At 40.3% G+C, this 16,292-nt stretch overlaps 2 protein-coding genes across 2 annotated transcripts in view; both read left to right on the forward strand.

Moving 5' to 3' along the window:
• Window positions 1-279, forward strand: part of LOC109468515 (slit homolog 3 protein-like) — a 5,189-nt gene extending 4,910 nt beyond the window's left edge. Inside the window, exon 4 of the mRNA XM_019766759.1 lies at window positions 268-279. Coding sequence (XP_019622318.1) covers window positions 268-279 — 12 coding nt within the window. The remainder of the gene's footprint in view (window positions 1-267) is intronic.
• Window positions 280-1,665: 1,386 nt separating this feature from the next.
• The window catches only part of LOC109468516, a 24,192-nt gene continuing 9,565 nt past the window's right edge, over window positions 1,666-16,292 (forward strand). The window contains 13 exon segments of the mRNA XM_019766760.1: window positions 1,666-1,797; window positions 5,397-5,504; window positions 8,195-8,323; window positions 8,880-9,011; window positions 9,645-9,779; window positions 10,947-11,145; window positions 12,159-12,289; window positions 12,718-12,816; window positions 13,095-13,193; window positions 13,561-13,724; window positions 14,153-14,330; window positions 14,913-15,062; window positions 15,826-16,009. Coding sequence (XP_019622319.1) covers window positions 1,771-1,797; window positions 5,397-5,504; window positions 8,195-8,323; window positions 8,880-9,011; window positions 9,645-9,779; window positions 10,947-11,145; window positions 12,159-12,289; window positions 12,718-12,816; window positions 13,095-13,193; window positions 13,561-13,724; window positions 14,153-14,330; window positions 14,913-15,062; window positions 15,826-16,009 — 1,735 coding nt within the window. The 5' untranslated portion in view covers window positions 1,666-1,770.

A 16,292-nucleotide genomic window follows, 5' to 3' on the forward strand; every position in this document is an offset into this window, starting at 1 on the left:
ATACAAGGGATCAATACACTACTATATATATATGTATAATGTTAACTGTTTACACCTATGTTGTAACATAATTGCTGATTTGATGACTATGTCTTGTTAGCAGCTTATTATAGAAATCATAAAGCACACTTTAACAGATTTACAATATTTCGTATGTTGTTCCCTAATATGTGTATATTTTACTACATAGTGCAACTCATGTAAATCTAACTTCGAAAAGAGTCGTGTTGGAGTGTATTGTTCCCTTTTGTGTCTATTTATTCACAGTGCAGCTCATAATGTAAATGTACTTTAGAAAAAACACGTGTTGCCTTGTGGTGTGATGATTGTTTATTAAGTGGGTCAAACGTGTACAACAAATGTATGGATATTATTTTTCTTCGAATCTAGGACGAAGCCTTGAAATAAATTCATTATGCATCTGGTTAAATATGTGTCTCGCGTTGTTTTTTTGCCTATTTGATTGATGGTTACCATTTACTAGAGCTGACTTCCATCATAATTAGCCGCAAAGACAGGATACAATATTATATTAATATTTCGTTAACGTTATCTTACCATCTTTAAGATTTAGCTATTTGTCTCATTTTTTTTTAATTTTGAAAAGTATTTCCCTCCAAACACGTACTAGCACCACTTTTCCTCTTAATTAGTCTTTTGACTATTTTTTAATTTACTATGTAAATAAATGTGCTAAATAATCAGGTCTCTAAATGAACAGCTTTATTACCACTTACAGCACGTGTTAACAGAGGTCACATCGAAAGACTATTTAAACTAATTTTAAGGACACTTTGCCATGAAAGGAAGTGTCCTAGATCCAGTATAGTACAATTGCGTCAACGTTTTTTTACCCCTTTCTGGTGATCAAAGTGGACCGGTCCATGTACGCACGCCCTTTCTGGGCGGGACGAAACCACAGGCTCTAGGGAGGGGCAGGTTGATCATGAAGATTACCATTCATGTCGCGTACGCACAGGACATACTACTAGTAGTACGTCATCACCACGTGACGTCACCACGTGACGTACCCACATTCTTGACAACTACCACCCCGGGGGATTTTGGACTCGTCCGTCAAGTAACAGATAGCCAATAAAGCGTACAAATCCACAAACAAATATCACATTACTGTTAAAAAACGATAAATAGCAATCGTTAGAGGGGTTAGCTTGTTGTTGAAGCGTTGTTGTTAGCTTTTATTAGAAAGAAGGCGGACGTTTTTTGGCGGGAGTTGCCAGGCAACGTTGGTGATAATGTCATCATTGTCAAGTGGGTTTGACAAGCGTCGTTCATGCTGAAGTAACAGGGGATAGGCAGGCACGGACGTAAATAGAACAGTCCATTTTCTTACGGAGGAGTCATCATTCTGTGCGTCAATATTGCTAGCTAATTTCGATTTTCAAGTAAGAAAACGCAACCTTAGCAGGCAAACGTAACCTTATACAAGTACATAAGAAATTGAAATATTAGGGTTTAGGGAAATTGTATCCACTATTTTGGAGTTTTTATTCAATTCTATATACGAAACACCCCTGCAAATGTGCCAATGGCAGAGTGATGATGTCGCCCTACGCACGGGTAGACACAAGGTTATTTGCAGGCATTACCTCACGCAAGCATCGGGGACTATAATTATAGAGATCACCAGACTGAGAACCAGTCTAGAAGAACCACCACCCAAGCTACACCGTGAGAATTCACAACTTAACACCAAAAACACACAAGAAGAACTAAAACTCCAAGCCTACCGAACCAAAGACTGAGGAGATGGGCAGCCTAACAGACCATAGCCCGGTAGGTGGAATTTCTAACATACCTTTTAACACCAAATCAACATTTTTCTTGCGTTGTGGAGCTTTGAAAATCACAGTTGAATGACTCGACTAATAGTTTAGCTTGCGACGCTCTGAAAACTCATTTAAACACAGTCAGAGAACGAAATGGCTACATACTATTTGATTTTAAGTACGATAACAGCCTTACTGGGGTATGGATACGCATTATTATTAATTCATGGTATAGAAATAGTAGAAACGTTTGTGTGAAAATTGTGCCTTTGTAGGCGAGTGACAGTGACATTTTGACCTTGTTGGCAGCCTTGGAACAAAATGGCGTGTTTAGAACCACCTCACGTAGTTCGAATCACAGCAACTCTTTGTCGCATACCGTGGTTAAAAACCGGAACACACATTCTTGCAAAAGCTGCCCTTTAAACTATTCTATACGGGTAGACTAAAACTGGGCCGTCTGTGTTTAACACAACGATAATACTGGATGTCTGAAACCCACATAATTTCCTGTCATAGCAAGCAATAGTCTTAAATACACCTTTAGACGTTTATAAGAATGTACGCAAATCAAGAAAGGTAAAATAGACACTGTAGTTGCTACAGTATTATACATGCAAAGGATAACTGGGTTTCGAGAACACAGGATCCCTATCAAAACAAATGATCTGTGAACTCTTATTTGTTACAAAACTGCATCTTGTTTGCTTAAAAGTTGAATCGACTAACAAAACATTATGAAGATCTTCTGTCAGGCAAAGTCTCCCAGTAGCGCTAACATATCAATGAATAATTTTACTTATAACACGAATCATTTTAGAACATAGCCTCTACCAGGCTTCGGGACGCGGCTGGAAGGAGTAGAAATTGGCCAAAACAGAGAGAGGGAGATAACATGCCGGGTGCGACAAACTGTTCTGTCTAGTGGACCAACTCCCCTGGCATGTTATCTCTCTCTACTTTGCCAATTTCTACTCTTCCAACCGCCTCCCGAAGCCTGGTAGAGGCTACTTAGAAAAGGTTGCTGCGAACTAGAGTAGTCTGTTAACTACTCACGTACATCGAACAGTTTAATGGGAATGTTTTTCCACCATTTTATCCTCCTAATACGAAAAGGTCAGACGAGAAAACTAGACAAAAGGAACGTCTGTTGTGAGAGGATGAAGAGATTTGTGGACAAAATGAGTCACAGGAAAATATTCCGCGCTGCAGGGGTTGTTCTGTACCCTCTATGACTTCTTTAACCTATGACTAACAATGAGAAGTTTATTGCAAATTCGTACCCGGGGGCTAATTGCAAATTACAAAACATAAGAGAGCAATGAAACAGAGTATAAAATAACTCATGTCTACATGATAAAGGCAGCTGTCTAGAACTATAACTATGTCTAAAACTATGTCTGAAGGGTTTGACTTCTCTTCTGTACACCATGGAAGACGTAATGTCCAGCCTTTTCGAAAATCTGTGGGTTTTGGGAAGTTAAAAGAATAGTTTTGAGTCACAGGAAAATATTCCGCGCTGCAGGGGTTGTTCTGTAACCTCCATGACTTCTTTAACCTATGACTAACAATGAAAAGTTTATTGCAAATTCGTGCCCGGGGGCTAATTGCCAATTACAAAACATAAGAGAGCAATGAAACAGAGTATAAAATAACTCAAGTCTACATGATAAAGGCATCTAGAACTATAACTATATCTACAACTATGTCTGAAGGGTTTCTTCTGTAAACCATGGAAGACGTAATGTCCAGCCTTTTCGAAAATTTGTGGGTTTTGGGAAGTTAAAAGAATAGTTTTGAGCCACAAGAAAATATTCCGCGCTGCAGGGGTTGTTCTGTATCCCCTATGACTTATGTACCCCCATGACTAACAATAATCTCCAAGCAGATCCTAGGGTGGCAAAAGACAGTATTCATTGACCAGAGAGGGTCCAATACACCAACCAAGGCTTCTCTCTGGCCAATGGATCAAACGTAGTAAATGTTTTCATGTTGAGATAAAAGGATTACGGGTTGAGTACTCAAATTCTAATCTATCTACATTGATCATAAACAGTTATTGTGATGTCTTTCATGAAAAACAAAACAAGTTCAATACTAGTATGGAAGTCTTGGTTAACCTATCATAACAATGCTAATAGGTTACCCATTCCAATTAGATTCTGTACCCCAGTGTAACAGCAGAATCAGGTGTAGTGTTTTATGTTAAGGGTATTACAGTATTACGGTTTGAATTCTTAATTAGATTTTGTCTAATCGACTATAAACATTGACAGTGATGTCTCCTCTAAAAGACAACACAAGTACGATTCTTATCTTGAAAGTTCATCTGTGTTGGTAGAAGTCATTATGCAGCAAGATTAAACTGTAATTTCCAACACAAGAGATTGGAAATTACAGTTTAATCATGCTGCATAACAAGTACGGTTCTAGTATGGAAGTCTTGCCTTATCTGGCTATCACAAGCAAGTTATCGATGTTGTCCATTCCAATTAGATACCCCTCCCTTTAACGCATTCAAACTCGTCTTGCCTTAGGGTTTACTTAACTTTTGTATTTCATGATGCAATGTCGAAATGTTTTCTGTACAATATCCATGTCTACAAGAGGCAAGTTTAAAAATTAGACCAGTTAAATTCCGGACCTGTCTGCTACAAGTTTGCCCTCCGAAGGTCGAATGGTCAATCTGGTGAAATGACTGTTAGTTGGTAGACTTTGAGAGGATTTCCGGAAGATATGAATCACCAAGAAAATACGCCCTGTGCGTTCTACTCTCAAGGACAGGTCTGCAAGAGCTACGCAAGTTTGAAAATTAGAACAAAGCCAAATTCCGGTCCTGTGTGCCACAGTTTTGCCCCTACGAAGGTCAAATGGTCAGCCCGGTGAAAGGGCATTAAGTTTGTAGACTATGAGAGGATGTCCGGAAGATATGAATCACAAAAAAACGCCCTGTGCGCTCTACTCCCAAGGACAGAGCACCGCTTACGTACGTAGTCTGGACATTCTATAATGATGTTAGAAGAGGTGTGGTTTGAAATAGCCAATGGCTAATTACTGGAATAGTTTCCTCGGGTGGGTAGGTCAAAGAAAAATGAAGGTTCTTAAAACACAACCTGACACACATTGAGGTGAAGTGGGGCTGACTTAGTATGATGACGGTGGAATATAAGTATTATCATCATTATCATCATATCAGGTCGCTTTACCGGACTAAGCCCACTCTGCTTCTAGAAGTGTCTCCATGTTTCCCAGTGTTCTGTTAGTCCAGGACCTAGACGCACATACATATTAGCACTTTATTGATTATTGTTATTATTTCATCATAAAACGGCTGGGTAGCCCATTTAGCTAGTAGAAGCTGCTCTCTAATGGAGCCCAGCATACATTAACACAGGACAAGACATGGTTACATTTAGTCAACCAACTAAAGGTGGTCAACATTAAAAAAAAATCGGTGCGTCAAAACAAAACTTTAAGTTCATAAAACTCATAAAAGTCACACCAAGTTAGTCCTTAAACTTATGCTACAAAATAAAACATACAACGGTTATCTATGTTCCCACACCCCTAAAGAATCTTAAAAACAGACGTTCTTGTATTTTCCAGACGCATATCTCCATGCAGAAAACAGATAAAGTCCCAACTATCGTGCTGACCAGCTACACTGATGGAGGGGACAGCGCTTCGCATACTAACACATACAAGGCTGGGGAGGTCAGTACAATTATGTCACTAGCTTTCTTACAGTTGGACTTTTTTGGCTTATATGACGTTTTCTGACTGTGTATCAGTTCTTACTGTGCCTGGTTTATAACACTAGCGTAGTAAATTAAACTGGGTGCAGTACAAGCTGGTACACAGTCAGAAAACAGCAAGGAAAAAAAAAGAGCCTTGTTAGAAGGTTATCATTATTTAGCTTGAGGCACAATGTTGTAGTCAGTGCATGGTATTTTAGCTACAGGTATTGTTTCCTTAGACATTGAGAAAGTTTACATGCGAATGTGTATGTGGTATACTATAGGTTGGAACGGAGGGTACCCTTACACATTGTAAACAACTGGCAGCTGTACAGTGTGATATTCTCATACATGAAAGGACCAGATAAATACTTTGCCGTCTGCACTTCAGTAAACATTGTGCTACCGAGGATGACATGAGTCATCTGAATACAGACCTTCAACTTAAAACAGTGCATATAGAATATGAATAGCGATTTGAATAATACTATACTCGTGATTTAAGCAATTCGTCGTAGTGTAAAAGTCATAGTGGCCATTGTAATATAAATATAGATATGAATATCTCCAGTGTTTATCACAACAATGGGTGACCTCTACGGGTGAAGGTCACCAAGATGGCGGAAAACTAGGCGTCGCCGAGTCGAGAAAGAATTTCGCCGTGAAAAGAGTCAGTCGCGAGAGAAAATCGTTTGCTTTGTGACCTAGTTATTAAGTTGGCCACTCCTGTCTGTTTTGCTACGGGCATTACATTAGCGCTTGATTTATTTGCGGGTTGGTCACAGACGAAAATTCTGTTGACATTCATATGCATGAAAACTACTATAAAATTGTAAATATTAGATTTAGAATTTCTTTTGAAGACCTCTGACATCTCAGCACTACTTGTATTGTTGTGTAGTATGTAGTATGTAGCCTTACCATGTTGTAGTTAAGTTGTAGTTGTATGTAAAAATGTGTAGTTTGGGTGTAATGTTTGCATGCAAAACGACTCCAGGAAGACTAAGTTTGTATAGGTTATCAGTCTGTACAAACTAATGGAGATATGTGGAACAAAGAATCTCCAAGCAGAACCTTCACCGACGTTCCAAGCAGATGTTTGGTGGCCGCAAAAACAGAGTAACAAATTGGCCAGGTAGTATCCATTCACCAGACAGTATCCATTTGCCACCCTGGCAGATTGTCTAGCCTGTTTTTGGGCCACGAAACATCTGCTTGGAGATTAAAAAAAACTACATCCTATTGTTTGTTAACTTAGTACGGGGTTGTGTGGTAGGCATTTCCGTGTTCGTGGTTGTTTTACATGCACACAGCTATCAGCAACACCTGTTGGAAAAATGAAAAGGCTTAAAACATGTGATTCATTATTAAAATACCAACATCGTCAGGCGATTTACATAATTATATCATTTGGATAATCAGGACACAGCCACTGATGACCCCAACTGACCTCTCGTTGTTCTGTACCGAGATTTTGACAGAATTTGACAAATTTCTCCAATTTCGTCCATTCAAATACCGTGCTAAGATCACTACCAACATAACAGACATCAACAGACTGAATTTCTAACTTTCCCTCGCCATTAAACTCAGACCGAAGTACACAAAAGCACCACACTTCTCTGCCCTCCACCACACTGCTCGACCGCCCTCCCCACACACTTGTGCAGCGAATTAGGCAGAAACTTGGAACACTGAGAGCTTAGAAGGGCACTACAAAGGCTCTGTGGTTTGTGTACGAACTATTCAACTCTCAAGAATCGTTTCAGAGTCGTTAAGACATGCAAGAAAAGGGCAGAAAAGAGCAGAAACAAACGCCAACGCTTACGCGTTCCAACAGACAAGTTGGGTGACCCTGTGACCTGACCTGGACGTGGCCATTCCTGGTTACTCTCAGTGTCGCAGTACATAGCTTGACCTTCTATGACCAGCTACAATTCTAATATAAAATGGTTACCGCACTTAACAAATTTAGACTGACGTTCTGCCAACACAAAATTATGATGGAAGCATTCTCTTAAAGCTTATTTTTCCAAACACGAAAGCATATTGTGAATGTCTAACTCGTCTAGCAAACGTACCTTATCACCAGGATAATCAGGGTCAAATTCGTACAAACTCTCGGTACACAGAGGTCAGTTGGGGTCATTGTCGTGTCCTGATTATCTAAATGATATTATGTAAATCGCCTGACGATATTGAACGCCTATGGTTGAAAGTTTTACTGGATATCATTATACTAGTCCAGTGGCAAACATTTTATGGTCTTCTATGCACCTTCTTCTTTTTATTTGTGAACCGAAAAATTCAGATACAGAAACAGCAACTTTAGAACTTGATTTCTTTTATGTCAATAAACGTTTCCACAAGTTTCCCCACAATGATAAATGCATGTGTGAAGACGCTTTTCCCGCCCCCATTTATTTCTGAAACAAAAATCCAAAGATTTTAGAACGTTATCTGGCACGTATGACCCTCTACTGCGGTCACGTGTCTCTGACGTCACGCTCCAAGAGTAAACGGGTCCATTCCGTGAACAAGGTTTTAATGAGTCGGCCTAAAATGTTGGATAAGTCCCAATTCGTCCCAGTGTTGGCAGAGAAAGTTTAGTCTTATTTCATAAAAATCCAAAGAGTTTACGACAACGTTCTTTTTTAATTTTCCCAGAGCCAGATGTCCCAGCTGACCCAGCAGTATAACGAGGCCCGGGAGTCGATCATCCAGACGGCGAACATGGTGTTCAGCAGTTTCTCCGACCTGCCCAAGATGGTGCAGAACGCAAAACTGCTGGGAGAGGTAAGCTACATGTTACATGTTAGCCTTGGTGCCAGGCCTTTGCCAGGGCTAGTTTACAGGCTAACTTTGCGGCTCCAGCGCTAGCCTGGGTGCCAGACTGTTGCCAGGCCTAGTATATAGGATAGGCTAGCTCCTCATCAGCTCCAAGGCTAGCCTGGGTGCCATATTGTTGTCAGGGCCAGTATACAGGCTAGCTCCTCGGCTCCAGGGCTAGCCTGGGTGCCAGCCTGTTGCCAGGGCCAGAATACAGGCTAGCTCCTCGGCTCGGCTAACTTGGTGCTGGGCCATTTATTGGCCCTAAGAACTGTCTTGCATCCAGGTTAGTGAGGGGCTGTATGGAGGGCCATAGCATCGCTTAACGATCAAATTAGGAAGAGTGGCAACACCTAGTGGTAGATTCAAGAAGACCACCTTGTCTTAAATTAACTTGATCTGGGGAACTTTTTTTAACGGATTTCACTTGAATTCAGGGAATCCAGCTTGATAAAAGGAAACAGACAAAGACAAGTATTGCTTTGTGTTGCTCTGAAAGAAATAACGATGTTGTTTACTCCAGGCGGCCGCCATCTTGATTCGGCTGATCAACACCAAGGCGGGAGAAACTAAAGACGAAGACGTCCGAAGGGAGATGGTCGCTCAGGCCAAGAAACTGGCGGCGGTGACTCAAGACATGGTCACAGCCGTTAAGGTGAACACTATTCCTTTCAGAAAATCTTATGATATGTGTGTATATCTTAAAATAATAGTAACGAAGTAAAGCATAGAGGCGGCAAGTCAGAGCCTGATACAGTGGTGATACTAGATAAAGGAACATAGAACATACTTTTTAAACATCTGTATGTAATTTGTGTATTTGTACTTTTGTTATTGTCCCTGTTTTTATATGGGCCTTTGGCCTGAAGTAAAGAATAAATAAGAAATGAACACAACACCTGTTTTCTCATGGAAAATTAAGAATCCAAGAACTCTGTCTCTGTGTGTCTCTCTCCTAGCTCTCTTAGTCTCCACCAGATACGATGACTGACAAATAAATAAATTCTATTAAATGTAAGCTGCGCAAGTTCTTTCTGTCCACCTCTTTTTACTTCTCCTTCTCTCCTCTCCTCTCTCTTTCTTTCTCTCTCCACCAAACTACCCTGGCCGAAGAATAACTTCATCATAACTACATTGCCGAATTTCACTATTTTAAAGGAAGCAATGGCGGCTACATCTCTGTCTTTTAACCTCTCATTCACAGCAATGTTCTTGTTGTATTCCCTCATTCGCTCTTGACCGGTAATTTTTATGAAGCTGACACCTTGCCCCCTCCCCCCGTACACAGACCACAGTGGCGAATCCGGATGACGAGAGCCAGCGCGAGATGTTCAGAACGGCTGTGGACGAGCTCATCTCAGCTAGTAACCTAGCAACCAGCAACGTCATAGAGTGCACCATGAAACTAGCCGGCACGATGAAGGTACATTTCAGAAAAAAAGCATCAGTAAACATTACAAAAACATAATTTATTTACGATTTACGTATGGCTGATGAATAGTTTGCACATTCATTGGCACATTGGTAGCATCTATCAGGCTTCGGGAGGCGGCTTTTCATGACCATATTTGTTCATGTTTTGGCTGTGCGGCCAATTTTTCCATCGGGATTAAATCAATTTTACAACAACGTATGTTTAAGACACTGGCAATGTGCTAGCCTCTATCAGACGTCGGGAGGTGGCTGGAAAGAGTAGAAATTGGCCACATAGAGAGAAAATATGACTGGGAAGTTTGGTCCACTTGAGAGTACATATTGACTCTACCGAACTCTCTAGCGGACCATCAACTCCCCTGGCATGTTATCTCTCTGTTTTGCCAATTTCTACTCTTTCCAGCCGCTTCCGGAAGCCTGGTAGAGGCTACCACATTGCCAGTGTCTTAAACATTACCTGGTTGTAAAATTGATTTAATCTGGATGCACAAATTGACCGGACAGCCAAAACATCGACAAATATGGTCATGTAAAGCCGCCTATCGCGTGACCTTGTGACGTCATGAAGGGCGCGTTCTAATGGCGGATCAGCTTCCCTGAGGGCAGGTTCCACTGAAGGTTACTCGTGTAAACAAAATGTCGATTAGAGATCTAAAGCTCTAACCTTCTATCGCAGTATATGTTTTATACGATGAATTATCTTAGAAACTATTAGTAGCTTGAAAACTTGAGTGAGAAATATCAACGTTTTGATTTTAAATTCGCACGCCTTCAGTATTAATCTAGATTTACTATGGGAGCGTTTTGTCCTTGCTAACAGATCTTTACAGGCGTTTTATGATGTTTTAAACATCATCATTAGAATCTGTTCAGAGCTCATATAGATGTTTCTACACCCTTTATACAATACAATACAACTTTATTGCTCAACAACTGTAGCTGGTACAATGTATGGCAAAGAAACAACAAGGCTACATACACAAATTAATACTAAAATATAATTCTAACGAGCTATTCCTTAATGATACTAAAGCTAATCTATTGTGTTTTCTTAGGAAGAGTATTATTACATTCTGTAATTCAGGAGATATATTCAGTAATTTACAATATGGTGTCGCTTTTGTAGTGATTCAGATATGAATTATGTATTTTCCAGACATACGGCGCGGATATAAGGCAGGTCAAGTACGAGCTTCCAGCCATTCAGGTTGGACAAGTGAAGTACAAGACCTCGGAAGCGCAGGTTACAGGCGCTGGGAAAGTGAAGTACCAACTCTCGGACATGCAGTCTGGTGTGCAACACACTAACGTCGCGCAGTTGCCAACAGTTCAGGTCGCTCAGGTTCACTACCAAGGTGCGTTCTGCATTTGTTTATGAATGTACACAGTCTAGTACATTGGAGTAATGCACAACGTTTAGTACATTTGAGTTGCTCTATCACAGGCATGAAGTTTTGTTGTTTAGAGTTAAAACTTTAGATCCAACACAAAAACGTTCTCTCACCTAGAGCTTTTGTCTCCCAGTCACTCTGGTCTTCCTTAGTAGACTGACCCAATGAGGCTTGTCACGTGGCTTCTTTGAACTATGAAGTCAACACTGGGTCAAAGGTATCTGGTAGACGATACCTTTGATGTGGTTCTGTGACACCTAAGAACTTAATGTAGACTCTACCAGGCTTCGAAAGCGGCTGGAAAGAGTAGGAGTTGGCCAAGTAGAGAGATAACATGCTAGAGACATTCATTTCTTCATCCAGTTATTCAATCAATCATGTAGATTCTTCCATTCATTGTTTTAGGCGCGGAAGCACAACCAACTGGTGGACAAGTAAAATACCAGCTACAAGGCATGCAATCCGGTGTGCAACAGGGCAGCATCGGACAACAAGGTAATCACTTCAAACTAAGAGTCAATACTACTTCATTCCCACTATAAACAGGCATAATATACGTCCTTACCGGCGTGGAACAGGTCAACATCAAAGGTCATAACTACAAGACAATAAACTGTAGTTACCGCCTATGAGAGTCAATGCTACTTTGTTTGAACTACATGTATAAACTGACATAATATACGTCTATACCGCTAGAGGCTTGGGACAACATAAATCTACTACAGGAAGTAAGATAGCAGGTAGCACCCGCTGTAATTTATGTAACTTAGTATGGTCCATTATGAAATTCAATATTGAGTATGGTGTGCTACAAAAAGCTGAGCAAGAAGTAATAGCACCTCTTTCACTGCGTATACCAGCAAATGAATTAGCAACGTACAATCCAGAAATTCAAGGTTTAGCATGATTTAGCCTACCTAACGTTATAATTCCTTTAAACATGGTGTCATAAGTGGGATATCCCATTTTCTCTATAGTTCAGTTTGCTCAAGTCCATTACCAAGGCCAAAACGTCCAGCCTGCTGGTGGACAAGTGAAGTACCAACTGCAAGGGATACAGTCGGGAGCAGTACAAGGCAATGTGGTCCATGGCTTATCGACAGTTCAGGTAATAATATTAAATATTATAAGACAGCAAACGGTTTTACACTACAGTGGATGTTGGGTTTTATTTAAACGGCTAAATAGACCGGTGACATTAAGAAAATGCTTTGATAAAAGTTGTTTTTCAGGGATTATCAACAGTTCAGGTAATATTATAAGAAAACCAATGGTTTTAAACTAGAGTGGATGCTATATTGGTTATATTTAAACGGCGACATAAACCGGCTTTGATATACTTTTTTTCCTAATGATTATAGTAAGCTGATCTATATCCTCGTATATTCTAGAAGGATATAACTCTTACTGTGTACAAATAAGTAACACTATATAATAAATTTACCTTAGAACGAGTACTATGTATGAGTGATATGTCAAACTCAACATGTAGCTTTTTTAATATACGTGTACACTGGTGAATTCATTTATATCCAGAATGTCCAGTCGGCTGGTGGACAGATCAAGTACCAACTGCAAGGGGTGCAGTCGGGAGTGGCACAAGGCAATGTGGTGCAGGGCTTACAAGGAGTTCAGGTAATATTATAAGGCTCACAGCAAATGGTTTTATATAAACGGATACATAAACCGGTGAAGTTAGAATATGTTTTGATATAGTTGTTTTTTCTAATGATTGTAGTAAGCTGATCCATATCCTCGTATATTCTAGAAGAAGATAACTCTTACTGTTATAAAATAAGTAATACTATATAATAAATTGACCTTACAACGAGTAGTATGTATAAGTGATATGTGAAACTCAACATGTAAATTTATTAACATACTTGTAAACTGGTTAATTCATTTATATCCAGAATGTCCAGTCGGCTGGTGGACAGATCAAGTACCAACTGCAAGGGGTACAGTCCGGAGTGACACAAGGCAATGTGGTCCAGGGATTACCAGGAGTTCAGGTAATAAGATAGCAATTGGTACCGTGGATGTTTGGCAATATTTAAGACACCGAAAAAAACTAAAATATTTTGATATAGATGTTTTTTCTAACGATTTTAGTAGACATATCCTCATATATTCTAGAAGGACACCCTTACTGTGTACAAATATGTAAATTATTAATGTTTAGACCTTACAACTAGTAGCATGAGTGATATGTCAAATTCAAAATTTGTAGATTTATCAACATACTTGTATGCAGGTTAATTCATTTGTATCCACCTGTTTGTTTGCATGCATAGTTGCAGTCTAAAGACCCCACGAAAGTCGCTGTACTTTTATTGTGTCAATAACGATTGCCATATCGTAACTTACAACCTGGCATAGGTGAAATACCAGCTTCCAACAGACCAAATGCGCAGTGACGTGCGTTACGTCACCATGGACGGGGGACAGCTAGCGACGATGGACAGCAAGTACAGCACATTGGACAGCCGCAACGCGACCTTGGGCAGCAACATCAGCGGCCAGATCCTCGTACTGGACAGCAGGTACAGCAAGAAGATCACCATTAAAACTAAACTAAACTAAACGTTTTTTGACCATTTTCGTACCATTGTTAGAAAAAGAAGTTGTAAAACCATTATTAGAAAAAATGGTAAAACCCTTGTTAAGTTAGGTAAAGAATTTCAGATTTAAGCTCTCAGGATACACAGTACGTTTTGTAATTAGATCTGGTTAAAATTCTATTTTCATGTTATACCAACCATATTTCTTGTACACCTACATTTGTAGGTTAGGTGCACCAGTGCCTTTGTTCCCAATAATCGATTTTTAGCCCTGAGCTTGCATGTATGTTTATATTTTGAGCCTGGTTGAATACGTATCTTTCCAGCCATTAGTTTAAGATGGTGTGCACCAGGTCATTGTGCAGAAAGATATTACATAGGCCCTCGTTAATATATTCATACCTTGAAAGGTACAACACGTTGGACAGCAGCCATTACATCAGCGGGAACAGCAGGGGCAGCACGCTGGACAGCACGGTGACGTCATCGACCATGGAGTCCTTCAATGAGTCGTCGGTCTCGACCAGGGCCGACTACAGCACCAGGAAAGGCTATGACATCAAGACAAGAGTTGTAGATGAAACACAGGTAGGAATTGAATCATTTAACTTTGATTTTCTAAAGGCAAGTCAAGTTTTCTCTAGGTGGTGACAGTACAACGACCAAACCTGTGCCTTTGATTTTTTTAAATTAAAATATCGTGCTAGATGTATTTTTATTTATTTATCCAGGGGCATCATATCGCCAATGGCGGTTTTCAACGCTCCCTGCACAGAACAATACATAATATAATGATTTGACTTGAGTTTTCAACAGACAACGATTGCTAGATGACCGTGAAACGACTGTAACTCAGTTTAATTTTAAATCAAATAATTTAGTTTAATTTCAATTTTTTTTTTAAATTCTATGATTGGAATTTGATGCTAGATGTAAACGTATGACATAAAACTTAAAGAAAATACAACAAAACAGAGCAAATGTATAAAACTAGTTTTCTATTTATGAAATCCTTTTGGTAGACCTGTAAAATCATGCCCAATTATAATACATTCTATATTTAAACTGCTATGTTAGTAACGGTATAGGGTTTATACTGGATTTACATACAATTTACTTATCTTCAAGCCATATTTTATCTATAATCTGTTGTTCTTCATAACTTCCCAGGTCGAGTACAACTATGGCGGCGTGAAGAAGGGGTTAAAGGGCACTGCCCTGGTGAACCTGAACGCCCTGAGCCAGGAGCGGAAACGGAAACACGGCGGTGACCTCGAGCAGGAGGTCAGGTTCGTGGAGGAGAAGAAGACCATATATGAGGTTAGAGTTCACGACCTTTGCACTCCTACGTTGTTTACTGCTCGGTCATTCGATTAGGTATAATTACGTGTACCTTTAAAGAAGTAAAAGATATTGTTTCTGATCCGTTTCTTCCCCTTTTCCAAGCAAAAAAATAAGGTCACTGACAAGGACCTGACATCTGTCACTATGGTAACTAATGCTGCAGCCCTGTTGTGTTGGGTTATCCGGATGTCTAAGCTTCAGCGTATTTTGCATCTGCTTTGCAACTGTTACCTTTCTAGTTCTAATATTTGATTGACTTATACTATCATGAAAGTTAAAGTGTATCATAAATGTGTAAAGTTAAAACTTTTGATCCAATACAAAAAGTTCTCTCACCTAGAGCTTTCGACCAGTCAGTCCCTGGTCTTCCTTAGGGTTTGGACACTAGTGGACTGACCCAATGAGGCTTTTCACGCGGCGTCTTTGAAGTATGGCGTCAACACTGGGTCAAAGGTATCTGGTAGACGATGTCGGGCCCCGTCGCGGTTAAGTGAAGGGTGGTGGACCCTGATGTAAATAGCCTCCTTCCCCCCTCTCAGGAAATAGTCTTGTGTTGACTTCACACTTCAAAGAAGCCATGTGACAAGCCCCACTGGGTCAGTCTACTGAGGAAGACCAGAGTGACTGGTCGAAAGCTCTAGGTGAGAGAATTGTTTGTGTTGGACCAAAAGTTTAAACTTTAAACATGGTACCTACTAGTTGTCCTAGGAAATAGTTAACATTTTTGTGCATGCTTCAGTGGGGGATCGACGGCAAGATGTCCGGGAAGGCGATCGTGAATCTGGACGCGCTCAACAAGAGGAAGAAACGCAGGGTCAGGAGAAGGAAGATTGTTGAAGAAGGATACGAGGAATACGAGGTTGGTGCTGAAATTGATGAAAACTGAGTGGCCGGATGAGGGAGTGAGGGGGTGAGTGATGAGTGTGTGGGTGAGTGAGTGTTTGAGCGTGAGTGTGTGAGTTTGTGAATGAGTGGATGAGAGTGAGTGTGTGTGTGTGTGTGTGTGTGTGCGAGTGAGTGTATGTGTGTGAGTGTGTTAGTGTGTGTGTGTTAGTGTGTGTGAGTGTGTGAGTGAATGTGTGTGTGTGTGAGTGAGTGAGTGAGTGAGTGTGATGAGTGAGTGAGAGTGAGTGAGGGTGTGAGTGAGTGAGTGAGTGAGTGAGTGTGTGTGAGTGAGTGAAGGAGGGCGGGAGTGTTTGAGTATAA

This window comes from Branchiostoma belcheri, unplaced genomic scaffold, assembly GCF_001625305.1.
Source record: "Branchiostoma belcheri isolate BF01 breed outbred unplaced genomic scaffold, Haploidv18h27 scaffold2, whole genome shotgun sequence".
Lineage (NCBI taxonomy): Eukaryota > Metazoa > Chordata > Leptocardii > Amphioxiformes > Branchiostomatidae > Branchiostoma > Branchiostoma belcheri.